At 64.7% G+C, this 20,280-nt stretch overlaps 1 protein-coding gene across 2 annotated transcripts; it reads left to right on the top strand.

Moving 5' to 3' along the window:
* Nucleotides 1–337: 337 nt before the first annotated feature.
* On the top strand, nucleotides 338–13,849 carry ADPRHL1 (ADP-ribosylhydrolase like 1). 2 transcript variants are annotated; one of them, XM_045978207.1, is made up of 7 exons: nucleotides 338–599; nucleotides 4,583–4,747; nucleotides 6,867–6,992; nucleotides 8,930–9,070; nucleotides 11,072–11,199; nucleotides 12,353–12,485; nucleotides 13,246–13,849. In XM_045978207.1, the coding sequence occupies exons 1-7, from the start codon at nucleotides 386–388 to the stop codon at nucleotides 13,401–13,403; spliced, it is 1,065 nt and encodes a 354-aa protein (XP_045834163.1). In that variant the 5' UTR covers nucleotides 338–385; the 3' UTR covers nucleotides 13,404–13,849. The 2 variants fall into 2 exon arrangements, with proteins under 2 accessions (XP_045834163.1, XP_045834162.1); XM_045978206.1 differs by lacking the exon at nucleotides 4,583–4,747 and having other exon boundaries at nucleotides 349–599.
* Nucleotides 13,850–20,280: the final 6,431 nt, after the last annotated feature.

Here is a 20,280-nt window from a genome sequence, read left to right as displayed (position 1 = left end):
CCCGGCGTGCCCGAGGCACCGCGCTGGGGACTCCGCCCCAAGTTGTGGAGGCCAGTGCTGCCCCGGCCCTGGCTCCGGCTCAGCGCGGAGAGTTGTGGCTCCGTGGGGAAGCGGCCGCAGCTGTCACGGCTCAGAGCTAGTGCCCTGGTGACGCGGAAGGGAGGGCCGTGACCACGCGACTCCTCCACAGGCGCCCAGAGCAGCGGGCCGGAGAGGTTCTCATTGGTGCCACCTGCCGAGACAGAAGGGGCGTGTCTAGCCATGCGGGCTCCTCCCAGCCGCTAGGACACCACAATGAGGGGCCGGGGCGGGGGCGCTGAAGGCCGCGGCCAAGAAGCACAAAGTCTGGGCGCGGGGCAGCCGAGCGGCCAGAGGAGCCTCCGCGATGGAGAAGTTCAAGGCTGCGATGCTGCTGGGGGCCGTGGGGGACGCGCTCGGACACAGAAATGCCCACAAGGATACCAGTGCCTCCGGCAGGAAGGTCCAGGAGGGGCCGCAGACAAGCGGGAGCCTGGACCAGCGTCCACTCTCCCCGGAGAAGTGGCCAGTAAGCGACAACACCATCATGCACCTGACGACGGCCGGGGCCTTGACCACAGGTAAGCCGGCCACCCCGTCCCCAGCCGCAGCCCTGTGGGCACCGGGCGTCTCTGCCGCCAGGACCCCAACCGCCCCCACTGGCTCCCCTTCTCGCCGCCTGTCCGGGTCGGGTCACTCTGCCTGTCCGCCGTCGGCCTCCAAAATCTGACTGCTGGTTCACGTCTGTAAACGTGTCTCCAGAGTTAAACCAACTGAGTGTCTCGCTTTGGGCTGTTTCGGGAGAGGGTCCAGCTGCTCACTGCAGTCAGCCCCCGGTTTCACTCCGAAAGAAGAGAAAAACGATAAGCCGGTCGGAAATCTGGGTCCATTAAGATAACATATTTGGGGATTACTTACAATCCCAAAGATTTGGAGTCTAAACCCATCTCCCAAAATAGGACTCAGATATCTGCCTATACCACTCCTCCTGACAGGGGAGTTTGGCCGCTGGGGGCCGGGGGCATGACGTCTTCTCCGGGCAGCAGGTGGCCGGGGGCGCGTGTCTGCACGACTTTCAGGGAAGCAGCGGGGGTGAGCGCAGCTCCCGGGCCGGTTCCGGCTAACAGGGTGCAAGTCGGGCAGCAGAGAGGCCAGGAGGCCCCGGGGCCCAGAGCCCGGGGCTCGCCCAGCTTAGCTCTGCGCTCACCGGGCAGGAATGCCGTCTGCCGTCCGTTCCAAAATAGCCCGGGCGAGGCCTGGAGCCGCACAGATAAGATAGCTCCAGGCGCCCAGCGGGGGCACCTCCCCGAGTCCGGACGGCTGGGACGTGCGTCTCCGTCTCCGGGGTCTGTTCCCGGCTAACCCGGAGCAGGACCCCCACCCTCCCCAGGAAGCCGCGCCCGAGCCCAGCCCCCGCCCCCGGGTTTGGCAGCACAGCCCGGCCTTGCTCCCTCCTGTCCTCTCCGGGCGCGCCCGTCTCTCCACCCACCGCGCGTCCGCAGCCGGGCTCTCCGAGATTAGACTGAGCCGTCTTGACAGAAACGGCAAGATCTGCCCCGTGTGAAATGGAGGGGGGGGGCGTTCGGGGCTTCGTTTCTGAGCAGAGACAAGACCCCCCCTCCGGCCGTGGGCACCGCGGCTGCTGCGTGCCCCGCCCCGCCCCTCCGGTCTCCAGGGGTCGCTGGAGAAGAGCGCCCGACCGAACCTCCGCAAACTGCAGCGCCGCTCTCGCAGTCACTAAAAACCTAAGGGGAGATTTGAGTTTCGTCGTCCAACGGCTGGACCTTTTGCCAATAAATAGCGAACTGTGGGGCGCCTGGGGCTCCGCTGGGGACGCGGCCAGTCATGATCCCCGGGGTCCAGGGATCCAGCCCGGTTGGGCTCCCTGCTCAGCGGGGAGCCTGCTTCCCCCCTCCCATGCTCCCTGCTTGTGCCCTGTCTTCGTGAAATAAAAAACATCTTTATTTTTAAAAAATAGCAAATTTTTAAAAAAAGAAAGAAAGAAAGAGCAAATTGTAGCCAAAATGGAGCCTCTGAGGCCCGTCCACGGCCCCGCCAGCCCCGACACGGTGCGGAGTGCTGCGTGGTGTGCGCTGACCCGCCTGTGACGCTCTGACCCTCGCATCACCCCGAAGGCTGGCCTGATCATGGCTCTACAGAACAGGAACGGACGCAGAGAGGTCAGGGAACCTGCCCAAGGGCCCCACGTGAGTGTCTGAGCAGGGACGGGACCAGGTAACTTGCTTCCGACACACAAGTTCCTCGCGCCATCCCGACTGCCTGCAGCCAGCGGCCGCACGGGGACCTCAAGGACCCCGATGGAGGGTAATTCTTCACCACCTTCCCAAAGACCCGCAGACCTTCCCAGAGGGGGACCCCGGGTCAGCATTTTCAAGCGCGTCCCGCCATTCTGCGCTGTGGGGCCGCAGGGTCCTGTTGTCATCGGGGGGACGCAGGGTCGTGTGTGACTTGCTCCTTGGGTCCGCGTCTCTGGAATGTGCGGAACTGGGTGAGATCAGTCCTGGCCCTGAAGCAGCGCCCCATTCCCCACAGGCCGGCTGGGCAATCCAGTGTGCACGGCACGCCCGCAGGCCCTTGGCACGCACTCACCAAGGCTGCCCTGTGCCCGTCGCCCAAGGGTGCCGAGGGGGCTCCGCCTCGGGGGCCCTGGGGCCTGCCACTCCCGGCCCTCAAACTCGCGACTTGGTTTCCCTCCTGCCCTTCGGGACGACGACGGCTCTGTCACAGGCTCACATGAGACGAGGTGGGGTAGTGCTGGCACCCGCCACGTGATGATTTAATCGAGGGACCACGGCTCGTGGCGGGGTAGCTAACACCTGTCTTCCTCATTGTCTTGGTCTGGGTTCAGCAGCTCGAGCGGCCGTGGCCGCTCAGGAGGAAGGGGGCCGTGAGCCCGCGGGGACCACAGCAGGTGCCACGGGCGTGTGTGGACCCTGCAGGGGAACGGGGCCTGGCCCAGTGCTCCGTCTCCTCCACCACTGGCTCCCTGGAGGAAAAGCGCTTTGGGAAGCGGACTTTCTACTGCAAAGCGCGTTGCCGTGGGCATTCTGTTTTCTTCATGGCGACGTGGTTTGGGGACGTACAGGGGTTTCGTGAGTGGACTTGTCTCTGCGGACACGGGGTGGGAAGGCGGAGAAGACTGAGCCCAAAGGCCACCTGACAAGGTGGCGAGAGTCCGAGGAGGGCGGCGCAGCGGCTCCGGAAAACCTGTTTCTGGTTGGGATTCCAGCCTGAAACCCAAGACTGTCTGCTGCTGTTTTGTTTTTAAGGAGGGTTTTTTTTCCTGTAGAAGGACGTGATTCCAGAATACAATGGATTACCTGAGGGGTTCTGGGAGGCTCACCAACCCCAGATCCAGTTAAGAAAGGCTGTTGATAAGGGAGGTCGTCTGGACGACCCCAGCAGCCGTGTGCCCGCGAAGCCCGCTCCCCCACCAACCCGGCTGGCCACACACTCTCCACACCGCCCCCCAGACCCAAGCCTGGCGCGTCCCACAGGCCGCCCGTGTGCACTTGGGGGCAGGAGGATGGAGGACCAGGTCCTGCCTCAGAGCCACAACCCCGGGGCACGAGGGCCCACCGGCCCTGAGGGCGGCAGGAGCTTCCGTCCCGGAGCAGGGAGGGGCTTGGCGAGTGTACCCATCTCCCTCGCCCCTGCGGTAACCAAGAGGGGGACGGGGCTCCCTCCTTCTCTCCTCCCCTCCCCCAAACCCCAAAGTTGGGGTGTGCACCCAGGAGAGGGGCGGAAATGCATCTTGGGTACAGAATGAGTCTGCTGGTAGCTGTGAAGTTCCCATTGGCGCTTTCCCCCTGCCCAGCTGGCCTGGCACAGCGGCCTCGCCACCACCCCGCCCTGCTCTCTGACGGAACAAGGCAAACCGGACCCCACACTGGGAGCTCGGTGGTCTCTGCCCACCACCTGGGCTTCTAATGACAGCAACGCTCAGACCTTGCACTCGACCTCCGGTCACCATCATCTCCGGGCTCGGGCATGTCGCATAACCCACGGAGCCTTCCCCGTGACCCCACAAGACAAGCGGGCGGTGCTGGGGGCAGCTGCAACTGTCCGAGGGCAACGGCCCCCCGCCAGCTGCTGGGCAGCTCATTAGCTACCCTGTCCTCCACGTCCGCCATCCTCGAGGGATGCCCCTGTGCACGGGGGGCATTTGGGACAAGCTGGGGCCGCACTGAGCTGCTTCACAGGAGGGAGACGGCCGCCGGAGTGCAGAGGCTCGGCCCTCCGCACGGAGACACGGGCTCGCGGAAGCCCAGGGAACAGGCACATTTCGGGCCCGTCCTCACGTAGGCAGAACTCTGGGTTTTGTCTGGACTCTGCTGTGTAGCCAGAGTGAGCCGTGTGCAGGCCACACATTCCCACGGGCCACGACTGGGCGGTAGGTTGCCCGAAGCTTCCTCCTCTCCCACGAACGTGGGGCCACGAAGCTCACTGCCACCGGCCTTGTCCCTGCCACCCTGGGGGCTCGCAAGGCCGCTGCCCCCTTCCTGCTCGGTCTGACCCTGTCCTCCTGCTCTTTCCTTCCCAGACTACTGGTGCCTGGACGACCTGTACCGGGAGATGGTGAGGCGCTACGTGGAGGTCCTCGAGAAGCTTCCGGAACATTGGGCGGACCCGGCCACCCTGGAAGGCTGCTCGCAGCTGAAGCCAGATAACTATCTCCTCGCCTGGCACACGCCTTTCAACGAGAAGGGTCAGGGAGCGCTTTCTTCTCCCCCTAAAGCGCATGCGGGACAGCAGCCTGGACACTAACCCCTGTGCCGTCCACTAACCAGCAGCTCCGCAGGTTTGCGCAGCACAGGGGGACGCGGGGGCTCCCGGGTGCCGCGGCTGACAGCCGGCGTCCGTCCGCACCAACCCCGGGGTCATCTTAAGGAGCTTCATCTCGACTGCTTTCCCTTTAAGTGTATGTCACCAAAGTCAGGAAAACGTGTCCTAGCAGCGTGTGGTCTGTGCCCAGGATGCTCCGACGTGTTCGGAGAGGCCATATTTACGTGACCAGATCTCTGCCCCCCAGCACCGGCTCCTGGGTCCGGGACCTGCCCCGCCCGCTTTATAGAGGACAAATGTGCCCCTTTGGGTTTATACTGGGGACAGACCCCACTCTGGGCTTATACTGGGGACAGGTCCCCTCATCTGGGTTTATACTGAGGACAGATGCCCCCGTCTGGGTTTATACTGAGGTCGGACCCCTGGCTGGGCTTATACTGGGGACAGACCCCACTCTGGGCTTCTACTGAGGACAGATGCCCCCGTCTGGGTTTATACTGAGGTCGGACCCCCGGCTGGGCTTATACTGGGGACAGACCCCACTCTGGGCTTCTACTGAGGACAGATGCCCCTGTCTGGGCTTCTACTGAGGACGGGTCCCCGTCTGGGCTTCTACTGGGGACAGACGCCCTTGTCTGGGTTTATACTGAGGATGGACCCCCGGCTAGGCTTATACTGGGGACAGACCCCATTCTGGGCTTATACTGGGGACAGATGCCCCCGTCTGGGCTTCTACTGAGGACAGATGCCCCCATCTGGGTTTATACTGGGGACAGACCCCACTCTGGGCTTATACTGAGGTTGGCATCTAATCACGTTACTGTCATGAAAGAAGAAGGGAGACAGAATCTGTAACGAGAGAAAAATCAATAATTGGAACCCACGAAGCCTGAGGCAGCCGTTCGAGTCATGGAACGGGTGTAGTTATAGATATTCCACAGGCTGAAAAAGTTAGGAAGGGACACGGACGGACACAAATCACATTTCCAGAAAAACATTACGACGTCTGAGTTTCTAAATGCACTGGGTGAAATTGTATTTTTCAGGAGAAAAACTTAGTGAGTCTGAAGGCACAGAGGAAAAAGGATCCGAAAATAGGAAAAAGCACAGGCGGCTTACAGTGGCCTCATGGGCCTGTGACAGGGTCCCTGGTAGAGCGAAGGGCAACAAAGAAACGATTGAAAGAAATAGTGGTCAAAGTCTCAGAAGACAGGAGCAGACGCTTCTCCCAGGAGACTTCAGACGCCGACAGACACGTGAAAAGTGTCTCCGAGATGTGCCCTCGGCGCCAGGGAAATCCCATCAGAACCACAGTGAGATCCCACCGCACGTCAGTCAGAATGGCTGGAATTAAGTCAGGAAACGACAGGTGTCGGTGAGGACGTGGGAAGACTGACCGTGAGGCCCGTCGGGGGGGACACAGGACACGACCACCCAGTGCCTTCCGAGGTGACCGCTTGTTGCTCGGAGGAGCTGAACGGTCCATCCGAGGTGTCCGCCCCCGAGAAAAGAAAGCGTGTGTCGGGACGAAGGTTTGGTCAGGAGAGGTCACGGTGTTGTTGTAGCCATCACACCCCGGGGAAATGGCCCAGGCGTCCGTCAGCAGGTGGGAGGGCATGCGGTGGCTGGTCGTCACACCCCGGGGACCCTGGGACCCCGGGATGGCGCCCTCGCTCCGTGGCAGGTCCCGCCCAGCGGAGCTGTCTTCACAGCGAGCAGATGGGCCCGGCTACAGCACGCAGTCTCTGCGGGCCTGTGCCCAATGTCTTCCCGGGAGAGCGCGCCGGAGTGTGTCCCAAGCCACCCAGAATTCCGTGTCCGATGCCGGAGCAGCCTTCCAACATGGGGAGGCTTTGCCGTCCACTTCCTCTCTGTTCGTCGTCGGGTGCTTGGGTCGTGGGCCTGTTTTCCATTTCCTTTGTGACACTGGGATCGGTACTCCCTGAGCATGTGCACGCGTCCGGTCACCCGTGGAGGTCCGGCTGCCAGAGGCAGGTTTTCGGAGCCACATCTGAAACTGTGCGCACCGTGTGTCCCCCCAGGGTCAGGGTTTGGAGCCGCCACCAAAGCCATGTGCGTCGGCATGCGGTACTGGAAACCGGAGCGCCTGCAGACTCTGGTGGAAGTGAGCGTCGAGTGCGGCAGGATGACCCACAACCACCCCACAGGTGACGCTGCCCCGGGGTCGCCCGCCTGTCAGCCCGCGCACACTGCCCACGCTCTGTGGTGGGCCTGAGAGCCGGCGTGGCATTGAATGTGGCGATTCTGGAGAGGGTGGACCCGGCAGGTGTGGCGCCGTGTGCGCCGGGGGAAGGGAAAGGAAGCTGGGATCCGGGCTGACGTCCCGGGCATCCACGTTGTGGCACAAGGTCGGGTGTCTTCTGCCGAGTGCTGCGCCGTCCCCAGCCGTGCCTCTGTTTCCCCACCTGTCGCGGGGATGACCGTGGCACTGGGAGCCGGGCCAGCTTGCCACGAGGACAGAGCATGGAGCCCCGAGCTCCGGGCTGTTCCTCCTGGAGCCGTGATGCCGGCTGCTCCCGGGGTTCCCACCGCATGTCCGTCACCCAGCACGAGGACAGGCAGGGCCCCAGCGCCGACCGAGAGTCATGACCTAGAGGGGCTGTTGGCTTCTGAGTTTAAGAAAGAATGACGTAGGGCACCTGACTGGCTCCGTCGTTAAGTGTCCGCCTTCAGCTCAGGTCAGGGTCCCGGGGTCCTGGGATCGAGCCCCTCGTCGGGCCCCTGATCGGCAGGGAGCCTGTTTTCCCTTCCTCTCTCTGCTCGTGTTCCATCTTGCTATGTCTCTGATGAGTAAATACATTTAAAAAAAAAAAAAGAGGGGCGCCTGGGTGGCTCAGTGGGTTAAAGCCTCTGCCTTCTGCTCAGGTCATGATCTCAGGGTCCTGGGATCGAGCCCCACATCGGGCTCTGTGCTCCTCAGGGAGCCTGCTTCCTCCTCTCTCTCTGCCTGCCTCTCTGCCTACTTGTGATCTCTGTCTGTCAAATAAATAAAATATTTAAAAAAAAAAAAGAAGAAGAAGAATGACGTGAAACTCGCAAACCTGTAACCACGCGTGAATCGGGGGGGACGCGTCCTCCCAGCCCGCCGCTGTCCTGAGACGTCCCTCTTTCAAGGCCACTTTCTTTTTTCCCCGAAAGACTTTATTTATTTATTTGAGAGAGAGAGAGGCAGAGGGAGAAGCAGGCTCCCCACTGAGCAGAGAACCTGATGTGGGACTCGATCCCAGGACCCCGAGCTCATGACCTGAGTCGAAGGCAGATGCTTCACTAACTGAGCCCCCCAGGTGTCCCCTCCAGGCCACTTTCAATGTTACTGTAGCTGGTGTGGCCACACTGTGCCCTCCTGGCAGCACCCGCGTGGGGCGCTCACGGCAGGTAGACGTTTGGAGCAGCTGGCGGCGTCCCGGCCGGCTGGGAAGGGCTCCGTGCTGAGCGCCCGCTGGCTCGTGGTGCAGGTGGAGGCGGGCTGAGCCCGGGAAGCCTCCAGGCGTGACAGGGCCCAGCGTCTGCTGACAGTCCGAGGTCCACGGGACTCTGGGTCTGCAACCCCGACCTCTACAACATTGGCGGATGGACTGTCCACTCGTGTGAAAGAAACGTGTCACACGGTGTCTCTGATGAAAGCCCCGATGAGACACGGAGGGTGTGATGGCAGGTGGGCGACACCGGGAAGGCAGGCGGCTCCTGTCCCTGTTCCGGACGCTGCCGGCTGCAGGCGTCGCAGTCGGATAGCCGTGCGCCGCCTGGACGCTAGATACCCCGGGGGGGCGGGGTCACAGCAGGGGGTCAAGATGGGGGCGGGGTCACGGCAGGGGGTCAGGATGGTGACAGGTCCGAGAACCGGACACTGACTCCCGGCCCGCAGCGGTGCCTCCCAGAGCGGCCAGCGAGCCCCCGAGGGCAGCTCTGACACGGCCGTGCCCCTCTCTGCGTGGCTGTCCTTTCCGTGAGCCTCGGGCAGGCCTCTGTGTCCCCACCACAGCCCTTCGTGCAGGAGACGGAAGGCCCGCGTGCCCGGAGCCATGGCCCAGGACGCCGAGCCCAGAGCCATGGTTGTTCTGTTGTTCTGCCCTCTGCCCCGCAGGCTTCCTCGGGTCCCTGTGCACGGCCCTGTTTGCGTCGTATGCTGCGCAGGGCAAGCCGCTGGAGCAGTGGGGCAGGGACATGGTGCGGACAGTCCCGCTGGCCGAGGAGTACTGTAAAAAGACCATCCGGCACCTGGCAGGTGAGTCTGGCCCCTTTCCTGTCGCTCTCCATCACGCTGGCCTGATGCACACTCAGGGCACATTCAGACCAAGTTCCCAGACGGCTTGGGGTCGGCCCACCCCACAGTGAGATGGAGGGCACTCCTGGCAGAGGGCGACACCCGCCCAGGGGACCCCCATAGCCAGGAGACTCGGAACAGTTGGGCAGTTGGAGCTCCACACCCCGACCCCAGCCATCCTGCTGTCTGAGAGCAGCCAGAGGGACAAGAGGGGTGCACACCGGGCTTCGGCATTCCAGATGGTCCCGAAGTAGCCCGTCCCCCAGGACGAGGGACGCCCGCACCAACGTCCACACTGCTGCTGAAGCTTACAGACAGCCGGACCCGGAGCCCAGACGGGCATCGGTGCCCTCTGGTGACCTCTACACCCAGAAATGTCTGTCTGTCCCAGTTACCCAAACCCGTGGTCAAAAGACACCCCCCCTTGGCTGCCCATGTGGTGTCCACTGGCTTGTCCGGCAGAGGCCCTAGGGATCGCGATGTCACTGGCGTTGGGCAAATGGCGCCTGACAGACCAGACGGAGAAGCCGGTGCAGGGCCAAAAAGCCCCCGGCTTCTCCTTGGGCGGCCAACCCCGTGCAGGGCTCTCTCCCTCTGGGAGGGACGCGAGCTCATGCAGGTGTTCTGAAGTTGTCCGCGTTCGTCCCAGGGCAGAGGGGGCGTGGGCTGTGTGTGCGGGAGGTTGTGGTCTTCTGGGCTGCCTGAGGCCGAGGTCTTGAGACAGGAGACCCACGAGTCACTGTCACCCTTTGACACGTGGGGACTCATAAATGCGTCTGGAGAAGCTTCCAGACCAACGTGACCAGGAGAGCTTCACCTCTGCTTCTGTGAACTCGTAGTGCCGGGAAACTTGCCCACAGCCCATTCCGAAGGGAGCCGAGAACCTCTTGTCCTCTTGTCCTGAAGTGTCCCCTATAACCCTAATCATAGAATAGAGCTCCACACTTGCCTGGCTTGAGTCACTCGGCCTGGGCTCTGTGCGATGGCAAGGCTGCCTGGGGCCGCGTCCTTCCCCAGGGAGAGACAGGTCAGTGAGGCCGAGTGCGGGCCACGCGGTGCGTTCCCGCTGCGTGGGGGACAGTTCCCAGAGCTCCCAGGCTTTCCCGCAGAGCAGCCATCAGGGGCGCTCCTGGACAGGAACGGGGAGGACTTGGTTCTTTCTGTTTAATTTTTAATGTGTCCAACCTAGAGTTTTATGACCTTCCAGGACACACACCTTTGCAGTAGAAACCCAAAACCGTCTGGAGAAAATCGTGTTCCAGGACTTTCTGCTTAGTGGGGACAAAGCCCGTGGGCAGTACAGGCAACAGCAACTCAGTTCCCCAACTTTCTGCTTGGACGTCTGTCCCCAGACTTGCTGCCCAGCGGCCAGGAGAGAAGTGGCCGCACGTGGACCGAGCCCAGGTCTCCTCAGGGCCTTCCTGTCTGGCCCAGTCACCTTGCCCAGCCTTCGGTGGCTTTGCTGTTAGTTTTGTAAAGCGGACTTGGGCCAGCTTTCCCGGGAGCCTGCGGGTCTCTCAGGACCCGGAGCCTCACCAAGACCTGTCCTAGGGCCTATCTGTGCCTCCGAGCCGTCCCCCATCCCGCGGGTGTCGGCTGTGCCCCTGAGCCAGGCGGCTCCCCGGGCTGGCGAGGAGGCCCCGCGGTGTCAGCCGCCCGCTGGAGGCTCACCTGTTGGCACCTGCGCCCCGGCGGCGTGTCAGGGCAGGGGTTCAGGCTCAGAACACACAGGAGAACAGTCTCGGAATCGCGGGCTGAGCCTCGGGTCCCAAACGGAGTCGAGCAAGGCTTGGGGTCGCTTTGTCCCTCGTCTCCACCTTCCTCGAGGTGGTTTCAAAGCGGCGGCGGACGCCAGCGGGAGCCGCGGAGCCGTGGCTGGGGGGCTCTGCCCTCCACGTCCGGCTGCCGCCCCGCCCCCACGGCCAGCGAGGCCCTCGGCACGGCGCACCTGCTCTCTCGTAGAGTACCAGGAGCACTGGTTTTACTTTGAAGCGAAGTGGCAGTTTTACTTGGAGGAGAGAAAGATCAGCGACGACACGGGGAGCAAAGCCGTCTTCCCCGACCGCTACGACGCGGAGGAGAGGGACAAGGTAAGTCTGGCTGTGTCCAGGGGTGGGGACGGCCATGGCCGGGGTCCCTGCCGAGGGGCCGCCGCGACCGGGCTGTGTTCTGGCTCCGAGTGGAGCCCGGCCGGGGAGGCTCCCCCGTAGCAACGAGGGGCCCAGAGCAGCCGTGGGGGGTGTTGGAAACCTTCCTGGAGGAGGCATGTTTGAAACAGATAGAAGTTCCTCTTTCTATTTTCTCTCACTAAAAGCACGGTGTGTGCTAGAAAACTTGAAAATAGGATTGTTAAAGACGTCCTGTTCCACTTCGTGTTCCCGGGGTTACGACTTCAAGCCGAGGCTGATGGACGAGGCTGGGCCATCCCCCTTTCTCGTGCGGCAGACTCCCCGGCAGGCTGCTGCTGTCGGCACCACGGGGGGTGGCATGAGGGAGAGCCCCGCATCCCTGCGGCGTGGCCAAGATTCACACGCGTCATCCATACGTCCAGGGATCCCAAAGCCGAGCTGAAGCCCCTTGCAGTCAGGCGCTGAGCACACTCGTGGGCGGCCCCTCTGCCTGCTGAGGGCACCCTGTGGCCCCGTCCGGCTGCCCTAGCCCCCGCGAGCACGTCTGCGTTCCCGGTGTCGGGACGGTGTCAGGGAAGGGGGGGGCACCCTTCCTGCTTGGGTGCTCCTTACCGTCCCTCGTGTGCCCCCATGGACCTCGCCTGGACGCAGGAAGGCCCCGGCGTGCAGTCCTACGGAGGGTGCGGCTGCCCCAGACCAAAGCTGACGGTCCCCAGGGCACAGGGCTGCGACAGCCCATCCCCCCTCCCGGCCCTGCTCGCTCCCTGCTCTCGCCGGCCTGACCACGTGCGGCGTACCCCACGGGGCTTCCTGCCGAACCCTAACCCGTCCCTGCCTCGGGGCCCTGGCGCCTGCTGGGCCCGTGCTCTGCTCAGACGAGGGCCGTGTGGGCTCTGTCTCCGTAGACTTGGCAGCTTTGTCACGGGAAGGCCTGCACCCGTGGGAACCTGCAGAGGTGGGTCTTTCCTGTGCATGGTCGGCCCAGCCCTGGGTCAGTGCCTGGCATACACGAGGCGCCCCGTAAGTGCACAGCCAGTAGGTAGACGCCCGGGAGCTCGTGCTCCAGCCGACACTGGTTTGCCGTCACGTGACCCTGACCCCACTCTCCCTTCAGGCTTACCGGAAATGGAGCTCGGAAGGCCGAGGGGGCCGGCGGGGCCACGATGCCCCCATGATTGCCTACGATGCTCTCCTCGGGGCCGGGAACAGCTGGACGGAGCTCTGCCACCGGGCCATGTGCCACGGAGGTGGGACTGCCTTCTTTAGTGGTCTCGGGTTCTGGGCGACCAGCGCCCTGTTCTCCCCCTAAGTGTCCTCCAAGGGTCTCCAAGGGCCCGGCCTCCTGCCCCCCAGAATGTGTGTCCTTCTCTGGGCGGGTGCTGCCTCGCGTGGCTGTTTTCCTGAGCTCACGAGGAAAGGGGTACACGCCCCGCTCCTCCAAGGCCGCTGGGCTTGAGTGGGGTTCCTGCTACGATAGCACCGTATGGTTCTGCTGACCCTGTGGCCAGACAGGGCTCGGTGGGACTTCGCCTCGGCAGCTGCGGGTCTGAGCCTTGCAGAGGCGGCCGTCACGGTCCCGAGGCTGCGCGGGATCTCCCCGCCCCCCAGGGCCCACTGTCTCCTGCGGGTGTGAAATGAGGGGATTCCTGGCAAACGCCAGCTCGCACTGGGCACAGAGTCTCCGTGGGCATCGGAGCCCCTCGGTTGCTGGTGCCGAGGCTCAGGTCGTGAGGGCCAGCGCCGCCCGCAGACGAGGGCTCCCGGTGCGCCCGGCCCCCAGGACAGCACGGGCGCCCGTACACAATCACGCGTGCAAGGTGGGAGGGTGGGAAGGGGCAGCAAACGCCTCAAGTTGGTTCACCCAGAGCAAAGTTGGGGTCGGGTCCAGGGAGTTGCCCAGAGGGTCTCTGACACGGGCCCTTGGCAAGGGGGACTGGCAGGCTCTGGCTAGTGCCGGGTCCCTGCCTCGACCCCAAGGCCCCTGAGGACCTGTGTTTTTCGTTCCAGGCGAGAGCGGGGCCACGGGGACCATTGCGGGCTGCCTGTTCGGGCTGCTGCACGGCCTGGACGCGGTTCCTGAGGGCCTATACCAGGACCTGGAGCACAGGGAGGAGCTGGCGTGTCTGGGCGAGGCCCTGTACCGCCTGTCCGCGGAGGACAAGTAAAGGCTCCCGCCGCTGTCTGGGGCCCACGGCCCTCCTGGGTGTGCGCCACGCCTCCCTGGCCAGAATCACATCTAACCCTCCCCTCCCCGATGTCAGAACCCCACCTGCCGTATGAAATGCACTGTCCGTCCTCCGAGGATGTTTGTCCTGCCCTTGCGTGGCCCCGGGGCACCGCTGGCCCCACGCCAGAGGCCCCAAGCCTCCCAGCGCGGCAGCACAAACAGCCTCGAGGACAGTCGGGGTGTTTCACTGTGTGCACCACTAACGCCAAGCGCTCACCATGCCGACCACACTAACCAGGACGGCCGCGCGCAGACCAAGTGCGCATTCCGCCTGCTCCTGGCCTCGGGCGCGGCCCCCGGAAGCATGCGCTTCCCTCCACCGGCGTTTTTAATCACACTGGATCTAGATCTAAAAACCAGCCCCTTTGGAGCGAGTGCCTGAGAAAGCCGGGAATAAAGGGTCCTCGTGCGTCCCCGCATCTCCTTCCGTGTGGCCCGCGGCTGTCACGCGGCCTGCCGGGTCCAGCCTGGGCCACCGCAGGCTCCACCAGGCTCGAGGCTAAGGACGCGGCGCCGCTCGCCGTGGCCGGGTCCCAGCCCGCGAGCGCAGAAAGCAAGCGCACCTGCTCCGGCCGACGGGGCGTCCAACAGTCTTTCGGAAGCAGCATCTGGTGTGAATAAAAGCCAGGGGCATCTCGCACTTAACACGGCGCTTCCGCAGCTTGGCTGGGCCGGCCCGGCTGTGGCGGAGCTCTCTCCAGGGGCCCGGGGCCCGCGGGGTCACCCCCTCGCTTCCCAGGAGGGTGCCAAGGCTTGGCGCCAGCTGGCAGACCACGGACCCGGGACACCCTGGCCAGGAAGGTCTCTGAGTCACGGACTAACCCCTGCTGCCGCTGCCGCTTTGTTTTCTGGGGGGAAAGGCAGGAAGCCACGCGCAGGGGGTCCCTCGGCCGGACCGCCCAGGTCGGGGCTGGGGACTCACCCGCCCGGCCTCAGGAGCACAGGCCCCTGGAGGTAAGCGGGCTCAGCCACGGCGGCAGTGCAGGGACAGCCCGTCCTTGAGCGTCAGGAAGGGGGTCTATTCATGGCCGGCAAAACAGCACAAATTCCCAGGACCCCTGAGAGGAGGAGACCGTGTCCCCGTCTCGCTGCAGAGACTTGCACGTGCTGAAGACGAGGCCGCGGCATTGGCAGGGGGCTCACCCGTGCGGCTCTGACCCGCGCTCCCGCACAGGTGACACCCGTGGCTTCCGACATCCCCGAGCCGTGCGCCTGGGCGCCGAGTGGACAGCCGGAGGCCCCCAGTCGGGGTCGCACTCCCAGGCCCTCACGTGGCCCCGGAAGCCGCCTCGCACGTGTCCTGCCTGAGCGTGTCAACACGCACGTGTGCGCACACTCCCTTTTGGCACTTTGGGACCCCGTCCTTTTGGCCACTACACTTTCTCGGGCAGTGTGGTTCACGCCACTCTGTTGTCCCGTTCCCGAGGTGACGCGGGCCCCCCTCCGGCAGGGACGTCCACCTCCGCGACTTCACATCCTGCATGCGGGGCGTCCCCTCCATGCCCCACTGGCACGGCGCGTGGGTGCGCGGGCTCGGAAGCTGGGGCTCGGGGCGGCAGCTAGACCGACCGTGCTGGGGAGCGCCAGCAGCCCCGAGCCCTCGGGGACAGGCCCCGGCTCCTGCCGCTGCTGGCCTCAGGGCGGGAACACGTCCCCTGCTCTGCTCACACACGTGGGGACTTCAGGCTGACCTGACGGATTCGTGTCCCCAGGCTCGCTGGTTAAGAGGTTTTGGTTCAGGTTTGAACCCTTGTTCCCAGTGCTCTGCGTCTGGAAGCCGGAGGGGGTGGGTTTGGCAGACACACTGTCCCCTGATGGCTGGGGCAGCCCACCCAGGAAGTCCCCCGGCAAGACTGGAAGGGTCCACTCCCAGGGTCCACCTGCACGATGGCCTCAGCCGCGTCCTCGGGGACCCACCCTTCCGTCAGCGGATTTCCCCAGGTCGGGGGTGGGCAGCAGCAGGTGAGGTCGGTGCCCCAGCTGGGCAAGCACGGCGGAGGGGAGGGAAGCTGTCCTGAGCGGAGAACGTAAACCCAGCGGTCCTGCCCGTCTGGCCCCACCTCCGAGACGCCTGCCCGGTGCCTTGACGCCTGTCCCCAGCCCCAGGCCCACGGGCACCTGGAGTAGACGGCCCATGAGGCCTGGCCAGGTGTCCGCAGACAGAACTGGAAACACGTTTCCAAGGAGGCCACTGGGGACACTGGGCCTTCTCAGGGCACAGCCCAGGCGGACGTGGACACCAAGGAGACCCCCAGCCCACCTGTCGGCCCTCAGCTCTACATCCAGACTGCTCCATTGTAAAGCTTGTTTTCAAGTACATTAAAACCCACAAAAAGCCACAAAGTGGCCCCAAAGCCTCCCTTCACCAGCTGTTCACCCCAGGCCACACTTGCCTGCCTTCTCTGTCAGAGATGCGGACGGACGCGCCCAGCAGTGGCCCTGCCCGAGAATGGGGAGGGCGCCCAAGGACCCTCGGCCTGCCTGCGTCCCCAGCCTCCACCCCGCCGGGGCTGGGCCGCCGCCCCCTCTCCGAGCAGCTGGCCAGGGGCCCAGGTTCCCTGACTCTGACTCCCTCAACGTCTGCTGCAACGACCCCGCGAGCCTCCGGGCAGCAGGATCCACCTGCTCAGGGGTTCGGTCCTCCAAGTGCCCGCAAGGGGCGTCTGCAAGGGCCCGGGAGGGCACAGGCTGTGTGTGGCCCGTGGGAGAGTGCGCTGGGCCGGAGGGCAGCAGGGGGCAGGCCTGGCCCCGGGCTTGTCCTCCGAAGGGCAGGAAAGGGTGTGTGCGGGTCACCCAGGAGCTGGGGCGTCCGTGGGGAGGACATGTGTGGGAGCGGCGCTGTGGGGGTGATCCTGGCCGGCTTCTCTCCCCTTTCTTTCTGAGGATGCACTTGGCGGGGCCGGGGCATCGCTGTTGCCATGGGATTTGGAGGTCTCCCCAACAGGGCCTTGGAGACCCCATATCTCAGAAGAGGACACGGGGGCCAAAGGACGTCCCCTCGCTGCCTGAGGACATGCTGACACAGCCTGACCCCTGTCGAAAAAGCAGACAGTGACGGCCAGGTGCTGTCCCCCAGGAGAGGGGCCCGGTGCTGCCGGGGCTTGTCCTGTCCCCGACAGCCCAGTGTCGCTGTATTTCCAGGTGACCTCTCAGCAGCCAGAGGCACCAACAGAACCGGCAGGAAAGCTTATCGCGGCCGTGCTACTCACACTGGCCCCAGAGAAGTGTGCACCGGCCCTGTCCCGGCACGGGCCTGAGGATGTCCGCCTGCCTCAGCCGGCCGGACAGCAACCTGACACGAGATCCGGATCCCAGACCGCCTCTGGGAAGCGCCGACCAGAAGGGAACACACCTGGCTTTGAGGCATGAATGACCTACCCTCCCCAAACTGTCTTCCCTGCTGTGCACAGGGCCCGTCCGTCCAGCAGGCTGCTCAGAGAAGAAAGCACTGGCCGTCTGCTGTCTGGGTTGCTTGTGCACCGTCCTGCGGGAGGACTCACGCCCTGGCCATTCTGACTCGGTGACTGCAGGCCTGCTGAGGGCCACGTTGGTATCCTACAGGGACACAGAGGAGCCTCCCCAGGACCAGTAGGGGCAGCATGACCCGGCCACTGGGAAAGGCTCCGCTGAGGAGGGCATTTGATTTGGGTCGTGGAGGATGCATAGGAGTTCGTCAAGAGTGTGACTGTCATGGGAGGGAAGACTCCGTGTGGAGCTGGGACAGAGCACGGGAGGGAACTGAGTCACTGCAATGGGCAGGGTGAGCGAGAGCCCCAGACCGGGCCCCTCCATGGGGGTCTGCTGAGTGTCTGCTCCTACCAGACCCCTCTGCAAGCCCCAGGAAGGTGCAGAACAGATGGGTTTCCCGCCCACATGGAGCCAAACGTACCCTGTGTTTGCAACGGCGCGCGAGTCTCAGACAATGATGGCTGCTGCAGGGACACTGACCCCAGCCAGGCTGCTGGGGCTGCAGCTCAGGGAGTGACCTCAGGAGGTTCCAAGCGAAACCCCGAGGGCGGGCAGTATGCAGCAGAGGGAACGGCTTGTGCAAAGGCCCTGGGATCAGAATGAGCTAGGGACCAACTGATGGCCAGCGCAGCTGGAGCAGAGCACAGGGTCAGAGGGCCAGATGGGGCAGCTCACAGCCTGAGCCCCGGGAAGTCCGTCCCCGCAGGGCGGCGGGAGCCCAGCTCGGCCACGTGGTGACACGTGGCGAGGGCGCGCTGCACAGCCGTCCTGCGGGGGCTCAGAATCTCTCCGGGGGGCAGGGCCTCCCCAGGCTAGAGGGAGCAGGATAGAGAGATGGCGCAGGAGTGGGCAGGGGCAAGGAGGGTCTCGTGCTGGGGTGGCGGTTACACACAAGCTACCTACGGGAGGAGACCGCATGGTCACCCGCTGCGCTCACTGCCCCCGGCGTCACTGAATCGTCATCCTCTTGTGTGACCAGCCGGTCCTGGCAAGTCCCCGGGCATCAGCCCCGCCGCGGGCTGGTAGGTAAACACAGTCGGGACGAGTCCCCACCGTGCTTCCTGACACAGAGGGGCGCTCGGCGTCGAAGCTTGGCGACCCTGGCAGGAGGAATCGCGTAGCGACGGCAGAGGAACGGGGCTGAGTCCACACCGAGCCGCCCTCACTCTGCCCCTCCAGAGCCTGAGTCGAGGAAGCTGCCGGGCCACACGAGGCCACGCGGCGGGTCCTCGGGGCCTGTGTTCCAGCGTCAGAATGACCCCACAGCCATCTCGGCCATCGAGTGACTCAACCCACAGTCCTGAAGGTGAACGGAACCCCAGCAGGGTGGCCGGCCCATCCCGCAGGCCGTCACCAGCCCCCGCCTGCACACCGGGGCGCTGGGCCCTGGAGGAAATTGCACGGTGACGGCGTCTGCCCACCGCTCTGTCCCAGCGGTGAGCGTGGCCAGCACCAACGGGCCCTGCGCACACACAGCCTGCAGAGAGGGTCTGGACTCTGGTATTGGCCGGGGAGTGGGTCTGGCTGGATGAGCTCTGCGGCCGCTGCTCCGGAGGGCCGAGGCTTCTGCGAGCGTCTCCCAGAGTGCGGGTTCCAGAAGGAGACAGAGCTCGCGGGCTCTGGAGGAGGCCTGGGTCGCAGAGCCTGAGTGCCCCCGACCACCCACCTTGGCGGGAGAAGTGAGGTCTCTGATGGCCCTGCGGCCGGCGGTGGGCAAGGACGTCCCTGCAGTCCCGGGCGCATGGTGAGGCGGGCGTGCCGCAGGGGTGCGGTCAGAGAACCAGAACGGGAGGAGCTGCCCCTGGTCCGGGGCCGGGGCGTCGGCGGCGTGGGCGCCCCTTGTGCCTGGCGAGCCCCCGGCGTTCCTGCTGCTGGATGGGCACAGCTGTGACCCGGGATTCGGCTGGTGCTCACCGTGTGGCCCGGTGGCTCTGCCAGGTCGCAGCCCTCTGGCTTAGGAATGGGTTCAGGTTTCTGTTTTGTTTTAGGAGCTTAATGCACCAAACGCACGGTCGTCTGATGTTGGGAAAGAGCCTGACCTATCCCGGGGGTTCTCAAAGTGGGGTCCCTGGGCCAGCAGCCGCCGCGGCTCCGGAGACGTGTGGGAGCCCTGGGGGGTGGCGGAGTCAGAGGCGGTGGCGGGGCCGCCCGCAGGCAGGGTCTTCACGGTTGTCCGGTGTCCGAGAGAGCGAGCACTGCCCCCTGAGTGACTGACCGCACCGGGTGGACGGCAGGCTCTCGGGAGCCTGCGGGGAGGCTCAGTCAGCCCCCTGAAAGGAGTACTTCCCGGCGTGGGGACCCGCTGCTGGGCTCCGGGGCTGCGGCCAGGCTGCTGGGGACGGACCATCTGTGGCCCTGGGCACCTCCTCAAAGCCGTTTAAGAGGACGTGTGTGGCCTTTCTAAGCAGAGCCCTCTTTTCTGGGAAACACACAGAAGCAGGAAAAGTAACGTTGCGTTCCCTTTCAGTGCGGTGCCGAAGTCCACGTAGGGCCGTGCAGCTCGCCGCTGTGCCCGCGCCGTGAGCACATCCCGAGGCAGGACGGCGCTGTCCCTCCCGCCGGACGCGCTGTGCGTGAGGTGGCCCGTGGCCGCCCATTTAGAAGCTGCCAATGTCTTACCGTCACCCAGAGCCGGGGGAAGACCGTCTGGGCGGGCCGTAGTCCTTTGCTCAGGGTGGCCACCGTCTGGTCTGGAGGAGTGGCGAGACGGCAGAACAGCGGGGCCGCGCTCCAGGCACCTCTTCACAGACGTGCCTCGGCCCACGGGGACGACCCTCCCAGGCCAGGCTGTGCAGGAAGGGGACGTCCCGCCCAGTCTCCGAGACCCGCCCCCAGGAGGCCCGTCTGTAACTGGGTTGAGGTCGAGGGCCTGCGGCTGCTGGGCCGGTAGTGTCTCCCCGGGGACAGGGGCTCAGGCGGGGACCTCTGGGAGCATTTGGGGGCCTCCGGGGGCCTGGCCAGCCTCAGCCACTCTGCTCAGCAGCAAAGACTTCCTGCAGCCGCAGGCCCTCCACCCTCCCGTCCCGCCGCACGACCTTCCCTAAGGCTGAGGCCCCAAGTCGGCCCAGGGTCTGCGGTCCGCCCACCGCCCCTGAGTGGGGATAGAACCACGACGATCACTTCATTTCTCCCAGTGGAAGTCAGAGAAGCCGCAGAGAGCGGGAATCCTCTGCACTTCCTTCCCCTGTTCATACAAGCATAATGTCTCCGGGACGGAAACCGTCGAGTCCCGCTCAGGCGCACCTCCGCGGTCCAAGCTGCGTCTGCAGAGCTATTCACGCCACTTCCCGAAGCCCGCGGAAGGACAGCGGCTGGCCGTGGGCACGAGCGGTGGCCCGAGAGGCAAC

The sequence above is a fragment of the Meles meles genome, chromosome 14 (assembly GCF_922984935.1).
Source record: "Meles meles chromosome 14, mMelMel3.1 paternal haplotype, whole genome shotgun sequence".
Classification (NCBI taxonomy): Eukaryota; Metazoa; Chordata; class Mammalia; order Carnivora; family Mustelidae; genus Meles; species Meles meles.
The sequence above is the reverse complement of the archived record's forward strand: the minus strand, read 5'-3'. Positions and strand labels throughout refer to the sequence as shown.

What these genes read in the sequence shown, in the direction of transcription:
- ADPRHL1 (XM_045978207.1), top strand. Translation starts at nt 386, where the DNA reads ATGGAGAAGTTCAAGGCTGCGATGCTGCTGGGGGCCGTGGGGGACGCG. An exon ending in GACCCACAACCACCCCACAG is followed by an intron (nt 6,993 to 8,929) that starts GTGACGCTGCCC and finishes TCTGCCCCGCAG; the next exon opens with GCTTCCTCGGGTCCCTGTGC. An exon ending in GACCATCCGGCACCTGGCAG is followed by an intron (nt 9,071 to 11,071) that starts GTGAGTCTGGCC and finishes GCTCTCTCGTAG; the next exon opens with AGTACCAGGAGCACTGGTTT.